Below are 21221 nucleotides of genomic sequence, written 5' to 3' on the forward strand. Positions count from 1 at the left end.
GTCCAACTAGCTAGCTACTCTCAGAATAAATGAAAGCATGGTCTTACTTGTTGGTTGGTAATAGGAAGAAAATAAAGATCATGCACCCTTTATATTGAGAGATCATGTACATGCATGTACGTACATGGGTAACCCATTCATGAATAGGCCGGGCACTAATAGTGTACGCACTATACGTAGATAGATTCATTACGTACGTAAATAAATTAAGCTGTGACATATATTATTCTCTTGGAGAATATCACTTTAGTTTATTGCTGTCAGTAAAATCGAAGCTCCATCTCCAAAGTGCAAACTTGTCCAATCTTTGTTAAGTTTGGTTCTCTATGTCCAGTTCAGTTTGCATTTTCCTGCTGATTATCTCTATGTCCAATAGTGTCGTAAAAGAAATGGCATTCCTGGAAGTTCCCTGCGTGCAGTTAGCCTGTATTTTTACACTATCAAGTTTTGTTCTCTTTTTTTTTACTCAATTGGATCGCACACTCTTCAGTTGTGGAGCTAGAATACCTGAATATATAGAATTTGGATTGTATTTTTCTCCTGAAAAAGAACATGATCTTACATCACAAAAGATGATCTATGGACCAATTTGTGTATGTATATATATATAATTATAATGTCTAAAGTGCGTACATCCACGCTATTTCTGATAACTTGAAAGCAGATGTATATATGCCCTAGAGAGGCAGCTGCTAATTAAGCTTACACACTTGTGTATACTACTATATCTGAATCAGTCATTCGTGGCCTCCGATCCGATTGACATGCATGAATCAAGGTGACATGGCTGCGCAAAATAGAACAGACAACAACAACAACAACAACATCAGAGATCAAACCTTCTTCTGAGCAGTGTGAATCAACAATGTACTGTTAAATCTTGAAGAAGAATTAATAGAGTATATTGCTTGCCTGAAGACGGGTTCTCCCAGGCGTCAGGAATGCGGCTGACGAGCGGCGGGGTTGGCTGCCCAGCTGCAATGCCATCATCGGTCAGTTCATGCACCATGCATGCATGGCAATCATGAGCCATGGAATAGAGAGAGAGAGAGAGAGAGAGAGAGAGAGAGAGAGAGAGAGAGAGAGAGAGAGAGAGGAGAGAGAGAGAGAGAGAGAGAGAGAGAGCAGGAGTGAGAGGACTTACTGAAGCATATGAAGAGGACCTGTGGCGGGAGAACGACGCCGCACGCGATGGGAAGGTACATCATGCGGACGGGGTCCACCGGCTTGGGCAGCATCTTGTTCACGTCCCCCAGTATGACCGGGCACAGGCACCGCAGCGTCCGGTCGCCGTCCCCCGCCGCCGACCCCGCGCTTGAGGTGTTCAGGAACGCTGCCAGCCCGCTGCAGCACTCGCTCTGCGGCGTCGGCGTCTCCGACTCGCTCCCCGTCAGGAACGTCCCGCAAGTCATCAGCCCCGCCAGCGGCGTCACGCAGTCCGTCGGCGACGACGGGGTAGAGCCAATGATGCCTGGCATGCCGGGGAAGCCCGGCAGCGGCGCCAGAGGTGCCTTGGGGCAAGGCGCCTGAGACACCGGCGCTGAAGGCACGCCGCCGGGCACTGGTGTAGGCGATGGCCTCGTGCCCGGGAAGCCGGACGTGGGCGGCGACGGTCTGGCTCCAGGAAAGCCCGGGAAGATGGGGTTGCGTGGCCTGCTGCCTGGCCGGCCCGGGAACCGGAGTGCATGGTTGTCAGAGGCCGCCGCCTCAGACGGGGGCGTTGCTGCCTCCGATGGATCCAGCTGCCGCGCGGTCACGATGACGGCAGCCATGGCAAGCACGACAGCAACGCGGATCGACATGGATGGCACTGTTACTGCAACTCTATGGGTCGAGTGATGAACAACGCCACTAGCTGTGTTCACTTGGTGATCCGACGACTCGCTTTATAACACACTTGGGTAATTTTCATTTGTAATTTTGAATGATTACCGCAAAGATCGTGGGCGTGACATTGTTCTACTATATGATTCCATCTTAGCTTCTTTTCAAGAGAAATAATGCAAGTCGTCTTTAAATGTAAGTGCTCCAGAAACAAGGTACATCATTTCTGAGCGCCATATAAATTCCTACGAACAACATCATACCTGCAATGTCATGCAACTGCCCCTCATGTATTATTTATTAATACTGTGTTTAGCATCAATGTAAGCATCGTTTGTATGGTTCTGTAATGTTTCTTGCGTTTCCAACAAAAAAAATGTGACATAGGGGCGTCTACCCATGTTTGAAAAATAAATACATAAAGATCAATAGTGTCGGCTCTAGTTATTGGCAAAAGACAGCAAGTTGTGAATCCCTAGCAATAAAATGCTGTTTCAAAAGAGCAGAATATTGCCCAATAAGTCCAGGAAGACTTCCATTAACACTGGAGTAATATACATTGCAGTTTGCATGATACAGTTTCTACCATGAAGTAACTGAAGGTGATACAAGAATTACAAATCGGTCTACTCTACATGTAGTCTTAGCATTCCTTTTTCTCTATATTGTATACTATCTCATTCTCTATGTTGAGCTCTCTCTGCAGTTAACTCCGAATTCATCCTAAAAGGAAAACCCTGGATTCAAAGGTTTCTCCATGATTGTGCCATCCTTTGAAACAAGCAAGGAAATTCAATATCGACAATGGCATGCCCTTTGGAGATTATTCTTTCCACATTCTGGAAGCACTATCTATCTCATGCTACGTCCAGCAGTTGTAGAGATTGAGCCAAAACCTAGAGAAGAAAAGGCCTGGAACAACCGGTTTCACTCCCGGTAAAAACATGAAATATATAGCGGTATCAAGTTTTAGTCCTTCAGGGTTGGGAATTAGGATGACACAGGAGCCGCCTGAAGCCTGGCAAGATTTGTCTGGAGCCGCCCCAGATGAAATGCAGTGAGAAGCCACAGGAAGCAGAGCTGATAAAAAGAGAACACGATAACTCTTTAGTGATGTATCCCGGGACCCAGTAAACGATAGACAATACTTGACACAAAGAAATTTATCAAGCAATTCCTTATAGTTATCTAATACAAGGGTTCACACTAGCTGCAAAAGTTAACCATTTTCTGCATACGCGTAGAGAGTTTTCTTAGATACTTTTCAACTTTGCATCTCCAGTATGGATTCCTATTTCTAATTTTGTTCAGCAACTAAAAGGTCTCCTAAAATATCCTGAAACCCGTGCCCCTCTAGTGAGAATCATCACAGGCACGGGAAACACTACACGCCTTTGAGCACCCAAGAGGCCAGACTCAGGTGCAGATTTTATCTCTTCTTTTAAGAAAAAAATAATTCAAAGCATCTTTACATGAGGACTCTAACTATATCTTAATTAATTTGTAACTGAGTATAGCACACTGAGGGATGCAAGTATGCGTATCAGCAATGAGCCAATGACATACTAAGGCCCACAGTAGACACTAAAACAAAACCACACATGAAAAAGCAGAAAACAGTAATCAAATCACCACAATATGATTCATACCGGCAATGCATAGAGGGTAGCCATGGATGCTTTCTTCTCAAGTCCGCTGAACAGCAAACTGTAAATTCCAGCAGCTGTTGCATCACCAAGCCTCTGGACAATAACATCTATACAGACCTACAAGAAAATCAACAAGCAAAACAGGAAGCAAACTAAGAACATTTTCACATCATTTGGCAAATTAGCTAACATACTTTAAGAATCTGATTCGCATAATAAAGGTAAGTAGGCAACTGCAAAAATGGCTCTTTCTCAGTGTATCTACTTTCTTTTAAAAAATTGATTCTTGAGCTCACTGCTGTTCAACAACTTTATATTCGAGAGATAGATGTGATATAGATGCGCTTCAATGAATTTAAAATGAAGTATTGTTTACACCTTAGCACTTTACCTCCAGATACAAATCAGGTGGAAAGTAGTCATCATGAGGATGTTTTTGGCAAAAATGTAACAGGCCATGTATGATTATCATTACCATTTTATTTGAAATAATATCATGGAACCTTTTTAGAAGTCAGAACAACATAAATATGAGTTACACAGTATTTTCTATGCCTGATTGTCTATGGAGTACCAAGTCATGCCCCTCCCGTTTGCTATTGGACATCAAGCTCAAGTTAGGTAAGGAATTTACCTTGGCTTTGTACTTCTCCTCCAGTGAGACAACTGTGAATAACAACTCCCTTCCAGGTCTTGTCAAAACATAAGTGGTTACCTGTAAAGAATATAAGATTAGGAAAGCAGCAAATTACAATAACTTTGAATACATTCCTAGATATACCAGAATACAGAAATGATAACATGGAGTATATACAATAATGGGTAGGTACTCAATAGGATCCACCTAGTGTTGAGCTGCATTTTATTATGCCCCAAATCAGTGTTGGTAGATGAAGAAAAATCTGTTGCAGCTATAAAAGCTTTGACAACAATATGTTGCAAACCATTGATCAAACACAGACAGGTTTGATCTACTACTATTATAAACCAAATGTTGTAACGTTTACCGCATCTATGAACAAGAAGCACTAAACAGTTGGTATTGAACATTGCAGAAACGTTAAACTTGGGCAATGTTGCATTGCTTTAGATGCAATTGAATGAAGCAGCACTAGTATTAACAAATGTATAGAAAGAAATGAATCCTGTCAAATGCTAATTTCTCAGCTTATGAATCATAGGACAAATTAGATATATTAGAATCCACACCTTTTTTATACAGAACCTTAAATCCTTGAGACTACTGAATCAAAACTTCAGATTTAATGAGTCTCAAATATGCATATTCCCTTACGTAACAGCATTTTTCTCCCTTATGTTTTCTCACCTGTAAATACCCGCCCCTTTTATTTATAAAATGCATCCTGTGGGAAACTTCCCCACAGTTTCACGTAAAAAAAAATGCATATTCAAATAATGATGAATGTATGTCATTTGGACATTAAACTTTAAATGTAGAAAATTGTGATTACATTAAAAGTTTTAATTGGAGTCCCTGGTCTATTGGTATTCAATACCTTTCGGATTGTCTCAGTGACAGCCACAGCAATCCAAGTTGGCCATACAGCAAGGGCAACCATATTTGAGGCCGCAACAAGTGGAGATGCACAGATAGCAACTGTTATACCAGCTACTGTAAGGATACGGCCCTGATATGTTTGTTTACATCATAACAGGAATCATTAAAAATCCAAGAATGTTGTAATTACAAAAAATGAGGAAAATTAAATAATAAACCTCATCAATCATTGCAGAATCTTTACTATTGACCAAGGCATATCTGTTAAGTTTGTATAGATGAACAAATGATGCATGGATACATTGAGGCCCAATGGACACAATATATAGAGGCGGATGAGGGAAACCCTAGGACTAGGAGATGACTCTAATACTCTTGACTCTGATACCCTTAACATGATTATATTATTTTCTTCAAGATCAAGTATTATTTTTTTAGATAAGCGAAGACACAACATAAAGAAGAGTACTTAGGTATGTAACTGGAAAATATTTAAGAGCACATGGGGATTGTTATGGGTCAGGCCCATATGGGCTTGTTCGGCCAACCCAGTAGAGAGGCAGCGACAGCCAAGGCTAGGGATGCCACCGACCTCCACCGTGTGTGGAAGGCGCATGCGCCCTAGGGCTGGCCGCCGCCACCACGTCATCGTCGACATCGAGTCATCATCAAGTCATTTTCAGATTAGGAAATATATATCTTTTAAAGATATTGTATGTTTTCAAGAAACAAAGGTGGCAAATTTAACTAGACCCATGATGTTATCGCTTTTGGGGAAGGAGTTAGATGTATGGCATCATCTTCCGGCTTCTAATTGCTTGGAAAGGAAGGATTTGTGGTGTTGTTGCTACTCGCACCGATACCTTAATCTCTGTTCAGTTTCAGGATCCTGAGGGCCGTAGTTGGTGGCTCACGGTGGTGTATGGCCCCCAACCGGATGCGGAGAAGGTCCTCTTCTTGGCTGAGCTACGTTCAATCCGTTCTCAATGTGCCGGTCCTTGGGCTGTTGTTGGAGATTTCAATCTTATCTATAGATCAGAGGATAAAAACAATGCCAATATTGATCGAGCGATGATAGGTCGGTTTCGGCGGTTGATAAATGAGTTGGAGCTCAAGGTAATCTCTTTGGTTGGCCGCAAATTTACTTGGTCTAATGAGAGATCTTCACCAACATTGGTCAGATTAGACTGTGTCTCCTGTTCGCTCGATTGGGAGGAGTTGTTTCTTGACTGTATTTTGTAAAGTATGGCATCTGGTTTTTCAAATCATTGTCCTCTGCACCTTGGACTACGTGATGCTCCTGAAGGGAAACGGAGGTTTCATTTTGAGAGTTTCTAGACCTGATTCGACGAGTTCCTTGATACCGTACAACAGTCATGGTCGGAGTTTGTGGCGTCTCTTTTTCCACTCGAAGTTTTGGCCATCAAACTCAGTCGGCTGAGCAGGAAATTGCAAAGCTGGGGTTGTTGGAGAGTTAGGAACATAAAGCAACAACTCTTTATGGCAAGGGAAATAATCGACCGTTTGGAGATCGCCCAAGACTCCCGGCTTCTCTCGGATGATGAGGCCTGGCTGTGAAGAAGCCTTAAGCAAAGATGTCTTGGGTTAGCTTCTCTTGAGCGCACCATCGGCAGGCTTCGCTCTAAGATTGATTGGATGAAAGAGGGTGATGCTAACACCTCTTTCTTTCATCTGCATGCCCGACACCGCAAGCAAAAAAACTTCATTGGTATGCTTTAAGTGGAGGATGTTTGATTTCTATGACCAACTGATTGGCTCTTCGAAGGACCGTATGCACACCCTTGATCTTCATGAGTTGCAGCTACCGTCCCATGATCTTATTGCCCTTGATACTCCATTCTCGGAGGAGGAAGTTTGGGAGACGGTGAGACATCTACCATCCGACAAAGCTCCCGGACCCGATGGGTTCACGGGGAGGTTTTATAAGGTTTGCTAGTCCATAATTAAAGATGACCTGCATGCTGCACTTTCGGCTGTCCATAGAGGTGATTTCAGAAAATTGGGGTCCCTCAATTCGGCCTTTATTACCTTGCTTCCTAAGAAGGTTGATGTGGTTCAGGTCCGTGATTATCGTCCTATTAGTCTTATCCATAGCTTCGCTAAGTTGCTAGCAAAGCTTTTGGCTAACCGGCTGGCCCTGAGACTCCCTTCTTTGGTCTCACAAAATCAAAGTGCTTTCGTTCGGGGAAGATGCATTCAGGATAATTTCCTCCTTGTACAACAAATGGTGTCACCTCCACCAACAAAAGGAGTTGAGACTGTTGCTCAAATTAGATATATCCAAGGCTTTTGATTCGGTTACTTGGCCTTTTCTCTTGGATATTCTTTCTCATATGGGTTTCGGGCCAAAGTGGAAGAACATGATATGTGGATTGCTTGCTTCAGCTTCTACTTGGGTGCTAGTTAATGGTAACCAGGTGCCTCGATTAATCATCAACGAGGGCTTCAGCAAGGAGATCCCCTCTCTTCGATGCTTTTCATTTTGGTTATGGACTGTTTGAATGCTCTGGTCAACCGGGCTTCCAAAGATGGCCTTTTGCACCCTCTCTTTCGGCAGCGTCTTGGCCATAGAGCTTCTCTATTTGCGGACGATGTTGCACTTTTGCATTCGGCCTATTGATTCTGATTTGCACATGATTAAATCCATTTTGGAGCTTTTTGGGGATATGTCGGGATTGAAGACGAATATTACAAAGAGTTCGGTCTCTCCCATTCAGTGTCAACAGGGGGATACTAATATGGTGCTTGTTGTCCTATCCGGTGCTGTTAAGGAATTGTCGTGCACTTACTTAGGACTGCCCATTTCAATAAAAAAAACTCACCAAAGCACAGCTGCAACCTCTGATTGATAAGGTGGCAGACAGATTGCCAGGTTGGCTAGCTGGCTTCTTACACCCGGTAGGGAGAATGGTTTTAGTCAAAGCTGTGTTGACTGCCATCCCTATTTATCAGCTTATGGCTCTCGATATCACAAAATGGATAATCAAAGCAATTGACAAGATTTGAAGGGCTTTTCTCTGGAAAGGAAGGGCTGATGTTAAGGGCGGTTATCGTGCTGTTGCATGGGAAAAAGTGTGCCGTCCTATCGATGTGGAGACCTTGGTATTCATGATCTCGAAATCTTGGGCTGGGCTCTCCGTATGAAATGGTTGGTAGACGCCTTTTATCTCGGTGGACTGTAGCTGAGGCTCTCAATGATATGCGTTGGCTGAAAGATATCAAGGGACCTCTTAACATTCTGGCGATTACCGAGTATCTCAAGCTTTGGGACCTGCTGCAAGGAGTTGCCCTTCAGCCAAGTGTTCAAGACTCGCATCTTTGGACTCCCTCATCCTCGGGTGCTTACTCGGCTTCTTCGGCCTACAAAAGGTTCTTTATGGGATGCATGGGATTTGAGCCTTGGAAGCGTATTTGGAAGTCCTGGGCCCCTCCCCGATGCAAATTCTTTCTATGGCTTGCGGTGCTCAACTGATGTTGGATGGCAGATAGATTGCCTTGACATAACCTTCCACACCCGTAGCGGTGTCTTCTTTGTGATCAGGCAGAGGAGACGATGCACCATCTTCTTTTGGAGTGTCTTCTCTCGTCAGGTTTGGTTCTCCATGTTAAACCGAGTGGGGCTGTCACACGTAACTCCTCAATTGCATGAAGTTTCCTTTACGGATTGGTGGAGAGGTGCCTTTGCTCAAGTGCCGGCTGTCAGCCATCCGGATTTCAATTCCCTAGTTATGCTTGTCTCCTAGTGGATTTGGAAACATAGAAACTCTTGTGTCTTCGATGGCCTTACCCCCAAGCCTTCCTAGGCTGGAGCATGCTCTTTGGGACGAGACCTCAGTGTAGTATGCTGCGAGAGCAAGAGGGTTGCCTTCTTTGGTGTCGTAGCCTCCAGCTTGGTGTTGGATCGCTTGTACCCGTGTTTGCACACCCAGCCTTTGTTCTCGTTTTCCCCCTTTTTCCTTTTTGTCTTGTGTTTAGCGTGGGTCTTCTTCTTTTTAGCTTTAGTTGAGGGGTGCTTTTTGTGCCTTGCTTTTTCTTCTTCTTAATATAATGATGGGCAGCTCTTCCGTCGGTTCGAGAAAAAAATCTTTTAAATAGGAATAGTTTATCTATAGATAAGGAATAATTTGGCTTTAAATTAGAAAAGAGATCGTAGTTTGCTTGGTAGTCAAGTTGAGTCTCTATATAATGAGAGGTATCCTTTGGAATTAAGAAAGAAAAAAGACATATCTCTTATCTCTCTCCCTCTCCACTCGTGGCTACTGTTCACCACCTCTAGCCACACGCTACCACCTCCCCGCCTTCTTACAGTGGCCATCACGGGACATAGGAAGGACCCCAAGCCACATCCTACAACCTCCTTCGACTACGATCTCCACTACCCTCCTCCCACAAATCAGCGCCCACTATATCTGGTTTCAGAGACCATGGGCTTTTGTGGCGCTGGTGACTAGGATTTTGAAAAGCTCATGAAGGAGTTGCGTGAGGAGACACGAATGACATCCGCACATTGATGGACTCGATCAAGGATCTGCAGATTCGCATGGAGCGCTAGGAGGAGCGCACGAAGGATGTCGACCACGGCAAGGCCAAGGTCAACAGCACATCGGCGGGCCGTGAGGTAGCCGCGAGGCAGGAGGCTGAGACCACGCACAAGAAGGCAACCAGGCGCACTGCCCGTGTGGCTGTGGCGACCTCCCTAGGGGTGCCCAACGACAACTCCTCCGCCGACGATCGACGCCATCCTCACCAATTTCCCCACACCTGTCACTACACCGCCGCCCGGGATGCCTATCCTGACTTCTTTCTCCACGCCGGCGCACGACAGGCAACCGCCGCGTTACAACAGCTTCATGGTCCCTAAGTACCATAAGCTATCGTTCCCTACCTTTGACGACAAGGATGATCCGCTTCCGTGGCTCAATAGGTGTGAGCACTTCTTCGACAGGCAACACACGCCGGACGTGGAGAGGGTCTGGCTGGCTTCCTTCCACATGACAGACGTTGCACAGCGGTGGTATATGCGCTTGTCCAAGGACCACGTCCATCTGACCTAGGAGTCCTCTTGCCTCGTCAACATCCGTTTCGGCCCTCCGACACGCCATAATCCGTTGGGCAAGCTTGCTGCCCTACGGAAGATGGGCTATGTGGATGAGTTCACAGAGAAGTTCCTTGCTCTTGTTCCTCGAGGGAAACTTGATGCAATACAAAAATTGATCCTGAAGTGCTCGATCTCGTAAGGTCTCCTGTTGTAAACATGACATTCAATGGAATTAAGGAAACAGATTTACTAACACTATAAATTTCTTTCTCCGTGATGTTTGGCATACTAGTTGTAGCTTGTGTCAATTATTTTGGATATACACACTCATTTACAGTGTAATGGGAGTACTGGGATATAGCTGACTGAGGATAATTTGGAGATGAACAAAATACCGTCAAAGTGAGCTGTCCCACGAGAATAAAAACTGCTATAAAGCTGTTTATCAGTGCAAATGTTCTCCTTCTGGCGGTTGGGCTTGATATCGTAGTAGCAATTATTGTTACTTTCTGAAAATCAGGGAGCAGAGGTAATTTGGAGAGCAAATGATGAGTCCTTTGTGCTGATCATGTAATTAAGGGAGTAAAATGTTCAAAGAATTACAAGCCTTATGGTTCATGTAATACATATTTAGAATAACCATACCTGAAAGTAAAAGAAGGATGAGACAACTGCACTCAGCCATAGAAATAGAGAAATGTATATAAGGTAGGGCGAGCGCAAGATTAGCCAGAAACCTTCAAACATTACAAACATCTCAGGTTTGACCTTTTGAGATTGGAAAGGCGATCTAGGTGTAGCGACCAGTGAAGACATTTCATCATCAACCTCTGCATTTTCAATTCGTTCTGCTCTGCAGTCAACAAAAGATTGGGTTGTGTCTTCAATTCTAACCCATGAACATAGGAAACACCAAATGTCAAATTAAATCATCAGTACAGCCTATAAATTTAATGTAAAAGGCAGCCTTTCTAACTTATGTTTCATTATGGTCAATAAAATTAATAAAAGGATCACAGCAAGGAGGATTCACAAACAAAATTCTCAAACACAGGAGGATTCATAATTTTCTCTCTCGAATGTGGCATCGATGAACCAAGAAATTTTGTCTATAAAAGATGCAGGATTCCAGATTGCTCATCTCAAAATCAACTCAAATATGAAATCAAGAACGTCCACAAAAATGTCAAGACGGATTACAAACCCTGTTGGAAACAGTTCAGTTGAACCGTGGTTATCATCAATGCAAATTCCTTTTGATGACAGCGCAGCAAGTTCCATCAAGAGGGATGAAAACAGGAGCATAACTGTTCAGAGATGTGAAATTGCATTTCATGAAATATTATATATGTATTATGTTATTAAGAGAATCTTTGTAGAGAAATGTGCGTACAGGGTCCCAGCCATGCCATGCTTGCAGCAAACAATGAACCAAAAAGTTGCCCTAGAGTAGCACCGGCCCCAATAAAACCAAACAATCTTGAACCTGACTGAATTAAAAGAAAAATAAGGATTTGAAAAGAAACGGAAAAAAGTGTTAAAAATTACTCATAAATCTTGGTGCACTGTAATGATACCTCGCTGTCCATGATATCAATTACCCTTGCCCAAGTTGACGATATTGTAATGAGATTAAGCAAAGCAACCTTCAGATGGAGAGAGTTATTCAAATCAACAATCAGCTTGATTATTAAAAGCATGAATAGGACAATGTAATGAATATGAAAGGACATACCCAAAGAAACAAGCTTATTCTCACTACTATGTAGAACCAGCTGTGGTTTCCCCACCCGGCACGTTTACTTGAACCATCTTCACTAGACTTGATCATGAAATAAAAAATGCAAAGAAAAATAAGGTCTTTCGCGTGAAAGAAAACAAATTGTTGATCCATGATTAGGATATTTAGGAAGACAGAAAGTGGCCGAAGTGCAAGACGAAAGAGGTCTTCGAGGATAAATCTTTTTCCTCAGGATCTCAAGGATGTATGATAAATTTGATGCATATAGACAGGAAATAATCTAAGGTATTATTGATGTCTGTTACCTGGGAGATGGATTGGGAATGCCCGGGGCTAGAGGCATACCAAAGCACAAAAAATGCAAGAAGAGATATGCTGAAGAACCTATGTATCAAAACCAAAGCCTGAAACCACAGATATATGCGATAAAATTAGCTTGTGCCTGAGAAAAATGTTTGAATTCTTAAAATGGAAACCTCATCAAGATGAAGAAAAAATAAACACAAGCAAACTATTGTTTGAGAAAGTGTCTTTTATCCATAGCAAAGTAGCCAAGTCTTTCGATCAATATCACTGCTTTTGTGCTCACACAGTAAATTTAACGAAGTAAACACACACTACTTCCAATTTTCTTTTGTGAACCCACTCATGTTACCAAAAAAAAAAAAAAAAAAAAAAAATCGCTACATCAAAAAACAGCAGTACACATAATGCAAAGGTCTTACAGAACAAAGCAATCCACCTACAACTTCAATCACACACAAGACAAAGTTTACACATGGGACGAACTAAATTCCTACTTTGACTTCAGGGAACTAGAAACCAAGAATCAATACAGTGAGCGAAAATACTGAATGTACATGCAATGCACCTGCAGTTGAACTTGGAGCCAAAGTAAGTTTGTATTTGTGATAACCTAATGTAGGTTTTTCTCCATTTTACTACCACAAGTGCAAACATAGCCACCTGCAAAGCTAAGTATCAAAGTACAAACATTACAAAGTTTGAATCCTTATATATGAGCAATCATAGCAGTTAGCTTCTGGCAAAAACAAAAAAAGCAATATCCTACACAGAGTGAATTTAGGGTCCGTCTGTTTCGGCTTCGGATTGTAGATTTCAGCTTTTACAATCCGAAGCTAAAACAAACCGACACATTTTTACTATAGCTTTTTACAATCCGCCTGTTGGATTGTGAGAATCCAAAAAGCTGGTTTCTCTCAGCTTTTCACATATTGTGAAACTATCCATCAAAGGTTTTTAAATCCATAATCTAAAAGTTTTTCACAATCTAACTTTTTACAATCCAGCATTTTACAATCTATAATCTACAAACTGCTTTTCAGAATCTACAGCTGAAGCAATAAGTCATTAGTGCTTCCCAAACTAATAAAACCGCCAACTGAGGAAAGGGAGGTGGCACTGACCCTGGGCCTGGGGATGGAGGGGAGGGAGAAGGCTAGGGAGGCGACGGGGGCGGCAAGGACGGTGAGGATGAGGGATCCAGCGAAGAGGCCTGGGAGGGTGTCGAGACCCAGGGAGATGGCCCCCTCGTCCCGCAGCGGCAGCGCCACGAAGTAGGAGCTCAGGATCTGCGCGCCCACAAAAGGCCTATTGGTGATTTCATTTGGAATTGCACGAATGGAAAGACGAGGAGATGGATCAAAGGCTTACGAAGAAGAAGGTAGCGGCGGCGCTAATCAGCGGGGGGAGCTCGTGGGGGCGGACGTCCACCATGGACGCCACCGCCGCCTCGGCGCGCGCGCGGAGGAACCGGTGAGACGTCGCCATTCCCCCGCCCCTCCGACCAGTAGTAAACAGACGGCCCTCCTTTGGTTTGACTCTACTCTTCCGCATCAGCAGTCCTTCTGCATCGGCTATAGGCAGCCGATCCAGCCAATTCACTGGCCAAATCGAGCTGAATTCAAAAAAGTTAAACCCCTCATCCAAGTATATGAATGGAGGAATTGCAACATTGACGAAGATGCTGTTTACTTGGAGAAATTTCGTGAATTTCGGAGGTAACGAAATATTTAATTTTGAAATTTTTTTAACTGACATGTAAAATCCACAAAGCATAGGATGAAAAAAAAGACTAAAATTTCGACGAAATTTCGCAAATTTTGATCTTTTCACTGGTGAATAAAAAAATTATAAAACGAAATTGAAATCATTCCATTTTCATTTGTAGGAGCAATGCTTCCATTGAACTCCATGACGTTGTAATAATATTCTTACGAATTTGATGTACAGACTGGAGGCAAATCTGTTGTTTCTTTTTCACCTCTGCTGAAGTTTGGATGCATAAGCTGATTGATTGCATCCATATTTTACCAAATTTTATTTCATTCAGTCCTCTGGATGTAGATAAGAAACTCAATGCGCATCGCACGCAGTAACATGTAGAACAGGGTATGACATTAATAAATTAAAATGATAGTACAATTGTATAATCACTAAACTAGACAGATTGTTGCCTATCCATTCGATACGGCTTCCTTCATAATACAAGGCATGCAAAAGAATGCAGGAGCAGAAGACAACAGCCATTTGTAGCCTTATGTACAACAAATACTTGGACAGACTATTTTCACCATTGCTGCGCAGTGCGCACCTCGTATAACCTTCCAACCTTCATGCATCACTCAGCAATCCCCCTTCCAAGAATGAGCTGAATGTGCCCTTTTGAATGGCTGGACACGCTTGGACGAGTGCGCACATGTCATTCTTCTCAAGGAACTTCTCACCATTGACCAGGATGAGAGGAATGTATTGCAGGACCAGTCTCTTGCACTGTCAACAAGGAAAGAATGATCAGCCTATGGCATTTTTGAACATCATGTATGTTAATTGAAGCAGCAGACAATGCCCCCTATCAGTAAATCACGAAGTCTCTATGTACTTTAAGGATAAGCATTTCTACATGCATTCCAAATAATCTATTGTTGCACGAAAGTAAATCTGACATGTTTGACTTGTGGATGCAAATTTTACACACCAAGGAGTCAGAGGAAAGAAGCACCAAATAGCTTACCTGCTGGACATGACCTTCAATCTTATTGCACTCCTTTAGGAGAATTTGAATTATCTCAAACTACAGATATCACATGGAAAATGTTAGGCGCAAAAGGTTTAACTCGGGATAGGGACTATGTAAATGACACAAAAGGTTTCACTCAAGATAGGGAATATGTAAATGATGCAACGCAATTACCTCCGAATCAGGATCTTTCAGTTTGGACATAACTTCATCAACGAGGTGGTGGCAAAATACGCATGTGCTCTCACTTCTCACACCAGAGAAAATAGCTATGTCCCGGCACAGGCCATACTGTTTGCAGAATTCTTCGGGCTTGATCTCAGTAATCTTGGCAAACAGAAGAGCTGCATAGGAGTCCATCAACTCAACACACTGCAGAGACAGAAAAGAGTTCATGATAATTATAAAGGCTATGTACTGCTGTTTAGGGAGTATCTTTCCAGCATGGCAATGTAGTACGGCAATCAGATATCTATGCATGTAATATGTTGCAGTCACGCCGGTATTTTCTTTTCTACAATACACAAACTTACTATGTACACCTAATTGTAAGAATAAACAAAAATGTTCGAAATGATCACCTTCTGTTCCAAGGAGAATGACTGAGAACAAGCATCATGAAGGATTTCCATGATCTTATCTTGTGTTTGTTTCTCACTGAGATAACTGACAGCTTCATTCGCGAAATTTTCACAGGCTGAGCATTTTGGGCTGCCACTGTTGAGATGGACAGGGATTTTCCTCGAAGTAATTTGTTCCTTGTAGATTAGGCCGAGATTTTGGATCTTGATTGTGCCAAGATCAAGAAAAACTGAAAAAGGAATGAATTGGGTATAATCAATTTTACAGTCAAAACTCAAAAGAACAAGCGTTAATAAGGAACTTTTCCGGTGTTTACAACGCAAATAATTAGTTGTGGCCAAATTATGCAGTATTGTGGTTCTATCTGTGTTCATGTACATTCCTCAGCTAGACCTTGAAATACATTGCATAGAAAACTTGGCCACAACAAGCATTAACAATTTGAGTGAAGTAAGATGTGCCAGCAGTAAAATTGGGTTCTCCATTGGGTATGATGTGACCACAATGGCCATCCTTGCATTATACTATGCAGAGAAACACCAAACTCTGTCGAGCCCATGCCAAAGCACGAACAAAGTAGGCTACAATCATGCAGGATTTATTGTAAAGCTACAGTGATGACAAGCCGTTGGTGGCCACGGATGGATGGATTACAAGATGGACCTATCTATCTATGACACCAAATCAACTGGCAGATGATCAGCAAATAAGACGAGCTCAATTTCAATTTGAACCGAATGAAGTACCCTCAGCATCAAAAGACGATTTTTTTTCTCTGGGGCCGAACACTAAGAAGAATGTCATGTCGATTTCAATTAGCAGCGTATAAGAGAATCGGAGCTGCTATGCAGATGACTGGGAACATAATAGGAAGGTTGACGGGTTGAGACTTGAGACATACCAAACTTGTTGTCTTGCAAACTATCGGCTTGTGCAGCTCCCCAGCCGACGACGAGAAAGAGGAGAAAGAAAGGCGCCCTCAACCCCATCGTGTCAGTTTGTGACGCCCTCCTTCTTGACCTGCCATTCCGTGGTAAGTATGATCATACGGCTTTATCAACTAGTTTACAGCACAGGGGAAACAAAATTTCGTCCGAAGAAGAACAAGTGCCGAAGCGTAAGACCGAAATCCAGAAAACGGAGCCAGATCCAAGATTTCTTGGAGCTGATCAAACCTAGCTCCATAAAATTTTGGATTCGAATATATTTAGTTGAGCTATCTAGTTTTTATTTTAGATTAAAAATAAAAATTCAATTACTATATTTTATCATACAAACTCTAAATCTAAGAAATCAAGATAAGATTGAGCAGAGGACGGATGGAAACAAATCGAGAAATTCCAGAGAGAGAGAGAGGAGCTTCAGCAGGGGCGCAATCGAAAGCAGACGAACTCGAAATTCCGGATCAAATTTACGCAGAGTGGGGGGAAAGATCACCTTGCGAAATCGAGGAGCAGAATCTCCCTCCCTCCGGGCGAAGCAGAAAGAAGCGGCGTGATTTTCCTCCGATGCTCTGAACGGATCGTAAAGTAATCTTTTTGCCGTCTAAGAGGTGGTGAGGTGATCAATTGTTCAATTCCTAGTCGAATTCGTTGCGTGGCGGATCTGGATGGATGGATCCGTGTTCGTGGAGGAGAGAAGTTGAGGCGGTTTAAGACTCACGGAACACTACCGGTACTAGTACTAATCCAAGTAATGCTACAACACTTTCTACAAAAATTCTACTTACGTGCTGACGTAAATAACAATATGCATGTAGCTCCATCACCTGAAATCTTTCCATCGATAAGTACAAATCAACATGTATGGTTATTATTATCATATCAACATCTAAGTAGAATTTTTGTAAAACTTTTTGGAGGTGTAGCATTACTCGTCCAATCGTTGCCAAAAAAATAAAAAAGAAGGGGAAAAACAAAAAGGACCGTCGACAGCAGGGTTCGAACCTGCGCGGGCGAAGCCCAACAGATTTCAAGTCTGTCTCCTTAACCACTCGGACATATCGACGACTCTTACTCATCTGGGGAAATTTAAAGTTAAATATATTTTTGTATTGCCGTCGGCAAACCTTGCAGCCACATCGCCTTCCGATTCCTTCCTAACCATCTCAGCACGTTGCCATGGTGGTTAGCTTTGGGGAATATAATGCAGATCGAATTCATCGTATTAGTTATTTAGGAAAGGTGTTCATGTCCAAGGTAAGAAATAATGGATAGCCAGGTTGAAGCGGATCACCATCAGCAGTGGTGGAGCTTAGGCTAAAATTTAGAGGGATCGATTAAACTAAATAGGTTCTAACTAGGTTATAGAGGGCCGAATCAATAAAAATAAGAGATAAGATTCAAAATACACTATAAAAAAATAGAAAATATACTATAAAATACAAAAACATTATAAAAAATATACTACAAAATATAGAAAATTTGTGCCCTGACCACAACAATACTCCACCCCTGGCCATCAGCATGACGAATAGCAGATAATAAGCGCTAAGCTCCAATATCGATATTTGAAAACACCAAAAACTTTACAAAATATTATAAATATCATGACATTCAACCATCATAAAAATCATTTTTATAAAAAATAGCCAAGTCAACTAAAACTTAGAAACATAACTTGTACCTATAATAAGATAATAGGACATTAAAGTTTAAATTTTAAAAATTAGACTTAAAAAATAATGTGCTAGTAATGAATTGTCACCATAATTTAATGAAAGTGCATCTTAGTTCCTAAGTAGGTTTTAGATAATTAATGATAAATGATTAAGAGACTAATGAGTTTATTAAAGTTATGAACAGATTTTAGTCCTATCAAAGAAGCTAAATGACGTTGGCATCTCTCAAAAGGAAAAGAGAAACGGCATGTAGTCACTCAATAGATTTAAATTAATTTTATTTTCGAATTTGAGTATAGGTATATTGTACTATCAAGAGGGATGCGTATAAATAGACTTCAAGATATCTCAATGCTCAAAGTACCTATTTAGATCAAAGAAGATAGACACAAATTACCCCCACAAACATCAGGAAGTTCTAAGTCTTAGTCTCTACTCGTAGTCTCCGGGCTAACCCAGATACTCTGGATTACTCGGAGTCTCCGAGTCCAGCTCCGGCAGGGGGTGTTCGGTTAGGATCCTTGTGTTTTATCTAGAGTCTTCAGGTTGACCCGGATACTCCGAAATCTGTCAGTCATCCGGACCATCCGTGTTGGGTTCCGGATAGGGCTCTCGGTTACATGTTAAAGTGCCAACCCGGATACTCTGGGTCAGTAAAAAAAATACTGTAATGGCTAGTTTTTTTGGAAGGGTTTAAATACCCCTCCCCTCTCCATTTAAGTGTTGATATTGTCGAACCAACTTGAGACAAACACATTCATAGCCATTCAATAGCTTTCCTAATTCCTCTAGTGCATCAAATCTTGCAAGGTCTTAAGAGTTGGGTTGGGAAGTAAGATTAACTACTAGTGAGCATAAATCCATCTTCTGAGCACTTGAGTTCGTCATCAAGCCATCGATTCACGTTCGCTACTCTTGGAGCTTGGAGCTTCTAGACGGCTAGACGTCACCTAGAGAGCATCAAAGCTTGTGGAGTGCCCCGAAAAGTTTATGAAGGTTATCCAAGCCTTCGCAAGTTTGCGAAGAGAAAGCTTTGAGTAAGTCCAAGCTCAATCTTTGTGGTCGCTTGGTGAGTATAAGGGTTGAAAGAGACCTGACTCTTGTGAGCACCTCAAAGAAGACATATGATCATTTGATCCGAACTTTGGGAAACAAATTCTTGTCTCCTTTACCTTCTTACATTCTTTCTCGTTCTAGTTGATATTTTGGGAAAGTTGTTCGATCTATATTGTCGGAGGATGAACTCCTCTAGCGGGGATCCTGGGGGACCCCTTTGAGATTCGGCCGGGGGATGGTTCTGAATCCACCTCGTATGTGAATTAAATGAGAGTAAATGAGATGCAGGCGGGATGGATGATCGGATGCTAGAGGAAATAAATGCTCAGGGGATTTTAGACAGGTTCGGACCGCACGGAGCGTAATACCCTACTCCTGTGTGTATGCTATAAATGCTCCGGGAATGTCTCTCTGAGGATCTCTCATGTTACAAGGAAGTTTGTCTAAGTCTAGAGCTTCGTGCTTCTTGTTCTTCGTCGACTTGCCTCGGTCCTCTGAATCCGTCTATCTCCCCGTGGAGCCCGCCCCACTTTTATGCCCGTCGGGGCGGGTAGCGCACTCAGTAAGGATGGCGCAAGTTCCAAGGCGTCATAAATGGAAAGCAATCATCATGGGCTGCAGGCTGATGCGACGAGGGTTGAAAATGCGCCCCCATCCGGTCTTGTTGTCATCATCCCGCTTTTCAGTGGGTGCTGCGGGGAGGCCTCGCTGGGCAGCCACCGAGCAGCCCCGCGTGCCCGCCCAGTCAGGGCGAGCCTGACACAGCAGGGCGGCAGGCGTTACGCCTCGAACCCTGCGACGTTATCCCGAGGCGCGTCAGATGACGCGCGATGGGACCTGTGCATTAAATATCCCCACGCCTCCCCGCCAGACCGTGGTAGGGACTGACAGCAGGCGTGGGGGAGTGGTTGGAAGTGACAGGACACGCACCCTCTTAAATGCAGCATCAGGCCTCTCACCAAATGACACCTCACCGCTGAGCCTTGGAGGGGTCCACCGGCATGGGGCTTCTCAGGCCCTCGGAGAACTGTGAGTGCTCGGGGACTACTGTTCATAGCCCCGAGCACTCTCTTCAGTATATGCCCTTTCTTGGTCTTCGGGGAACTCGGGTGCTCGGCGACCACTGTTTATGGCCCCGAGTGCCCTCTCCCGGAACTTGACTGCTCGGGTCCTCGGGGAACTTAGGTGCTCGGGAACCACTGTTCATGGCCGCGAGCACCCTCTCCCGAAACTGTGACTTCTCTTATTATCGGGGAACTCGGGCGCCTGGAGACCACTGTTCATGGCCCCGAGCACCCTCTCCCGGAACTTGACCTTCTCGGGTCATCGGGGAACTCGAGTACTCGGGGACCACTGTTCATGGCCCCGAGCACCCTCTCCCAGAACTTGGACTTCTCGGGTCATCGGGGAACTCGGGTACTCGGGGACCACTGTTTATGGCCCCGAGCACCCTCTCCCGGAACTTGGACTTCTCGGACCTCGGGGAGATAATCTCGGAGGGAGGGCGCCACATGGCACTCTGCTGTTCCGGCCTCGGGACTCAGGGACCCCCATTTCCCATGTCACTGACATATATGTTTGCGAGTTTGTAGTTGCAGGGGTTGGTGAAATTGTCCTTAAGCTTCCTTTGAAACATATGGTAATCTTTAGATTCAACTAGACTTTCTTAGGTGTTCTTAGTTTTCGATTTCCTATTCCATTTGGACTGTCCGGGTTAAGCTCGGAGCCTTTGGACCCTGGAGTCTCCGGATTGACCCAGAGTATCTGGAATCTATAATCCGCTGTAAAGTTTTAATTTCCAGAAAACACATATTTACCTCCCCTCTAGGCGACATCACATACATTCAATTAGTATCAGAGTCTAATCTCCTACAATGCTTCACCGCTTGGAGAAATTGAGGATGTCGGCGTATGGGGAGAAAAGTTCGAAAAGCCCAAAAAGTCCAAAGGATGATCTTTCGACTTCAGGTAATGGTAAAAGCGAGAGAGTTGCAATTGAATTCAATTACGATAAATTGAATACATCTAATTCTTATATATCTATGCCATCCGGACATGATCTATATTTTGATAGCACACGCTATGCAACTTAGAGGCATAAAATGAAATTGCATCTAATCTTTCTTTATCC

The 21221-nt window shown here is 43.2% G+C and overlaps 3 protein-coding genes and 1 non-coding gene across 6 annotated transcripts; all 4 read right to left on the minus strand.

Moving 5' to 3' along the window:
- Positions 1-773: 773 nt before the first annotated feature.
- LOC133905647 (leucine-rich repeat extensin-like protein 5) lies at positions 774-1802 on the minus strand. Its single transcript, XM_062347422.1, has 3 exons — positions 1145-1802; positions 913-975; positions 774-787 (listed from the first exon to the last, which is right to left on the minus strand). Exons 1-3 carry the CDS (start codon positions 1800-1802, stop codon positions 774-776), a joined length of 735 nt encoding a protein of 244 aa, XP_062203406.1.
- Positions 1803-2334: 532 nt separating this feature from the next.
- Positions 2335-13761, minus strand: LOC133905894 (uncharacterized). 3 transcript variants are annotated; one of them, XM_062347685.1, is made up of 13 exons: positions 13467-13756; positions 13220-13384; positions 12098-12196; positions 11787-11873; positions 11629-11697; positions 11445-11541; positions 11256-11358; positions 10697-10904; positions 10447-10560; positions 4991-5122; positions 4108-4188; positions 3474-3590; positions 2335-2904 (listed from the first exon to the last, which is right to left on the minus strand). In XM_062347685.1, the coding sequence occupies exons 1-13, from the start codon at positions 13647-13649 to the stop codon at positions 2815-2817; spliced, it is 1545 nt and encodes a 514-aa protein (XP_062203669.1). In that variant the 5' UTR covers positions 13650-13756; the 3' UTR covers positions 2335-2814. The 3 variants fall into 3 exon arrangements, 2 of the variants coding, with proteins under 2 accessions (XP_062203669.1, XP_062203670.1); XM_062347686.1 differs by lacking the exons at positions 13220-13384; positions 13467-13756 and adding an exon at positions 12664-12686; XR_009907716.1 differs by lacking the exons at positions 2335-2904; positions 3474-3590; positions 4108-4188 and adding an exon at positions 9899-10256 and having other exon boundaries at positions 4988-5122; positions 13467-13761.
- A 432-nt stretch (positions 13762-14193) lies between these two features.
- LOC133906607 (uncharacterized) lies at positions 14194-17143 on the minus strand. The gene is made up of 6 exons (XM_062348559.1): positions 16852-17143; positions 16316-16434; positions 15414-15643; positions 15007-15204; positions 14827-14886; positions 14194-14585 (listed from the first exon to the last, which is right to left on the minus strand). The coding sequence occupies exons 2-6, from the start codon at positions 16401-16403 to the stop codon at positions 14427-14429; spliced, it is 735 nt and encodes a 244-aa protein (XP_062204543.1). The 5' UTR covers positions 16404-16434; positions 16852-17143; the 3' UTR covers positions 14194-14426.
- Positions 17144-17339: 196 nt separating this feature from the next.
- TRNAS-UGA (transfer RNA serine (anticodon UGA)) lies at positions 17340-17421 on the minus strand. Its single transcript has one exon. It is a non-coding gene; the product is annotated as a tRNA-Ser (tRNA).
- Between the last annotated feature and the right edge of the window lie 3800 nt (positions 17422-21221).

Source organism: Phragmites australis, chromosome 23 (genome assembly GCF_958298935.1).
Source record: "Phragmites australis chromosome 23, lpPhrAust1.1, whole genome shotgun sequence".
NCBI classification, from domain to species: domain Eukaryota; kingdom Viridiplantae; phylum Streptophyta; class Magnoliopsida; order Poales; family Poaceae; genus Phragmites; species Phragmites australis.

Excerpts from the sequence above, each read along its gene's own strand:
- LOC133905647 (XM_062347422.1), bottom strand. The coding sequence starts at position 1,802 with ATGTCGATCCGCGTTGCTGTCGTGCTTGCCATGGCTGCCGTCATCGTG. Across the intron at positions 976-1,144 it reads GGTCCTCTTCATATGCTTCA|CTGGGCAGCCAACCCCGCCG; the intron begins GTAAGTCCTCTC and ends ATGGCATTGCAG.
- LOC133905894 (XM_062347685.1), bottom strand. The coding sequence starts at position 13,649 with ATGCGGAAGAGTAGAGTCAAACCAAAGGAGGGCCGTCTGTTTACTACT. Across the intron at positions 13,385-13,466 it reads CCGCCGCTACCTTCTTCTTC|ATCCTGAGCTCCTACTTCGT; the intron begins GTAAGCCTTTGA and ends GTGGGCGCGCAG. Across the intron at positions 5,123-10,446 it reads TGGGACAGCTCACTTTGACG|GGCCGTATCCTTACAGTAGC; the intron begins GTATTTTGTTCA and ends CAAACATATCAG.
- LOC133906607 (XM_062348559.1), bottom strand. The coding sequence starts at position 16,403 with ATGGGGTTGAGGGCGCCTTTCTTTCTCCTCTTTCTCGTCGTCGGCTGG. Across the intron at positions 15,205-15,413 it reads CATTCTCCTTGGAACAGAAG|TGTGTTGAGTTGATGGACTC; the intron begins GTGATCATTTCG and ends CTGTCTCTGCAG. Across the intron at positions 14,586-14,826 it reads TTGAAGGTCATGTCCAGCAG|TGCAAGAGACTGGTCCTGCA; the intron begins GTAAGCTATTTG and ends CCTTGTTGACAG.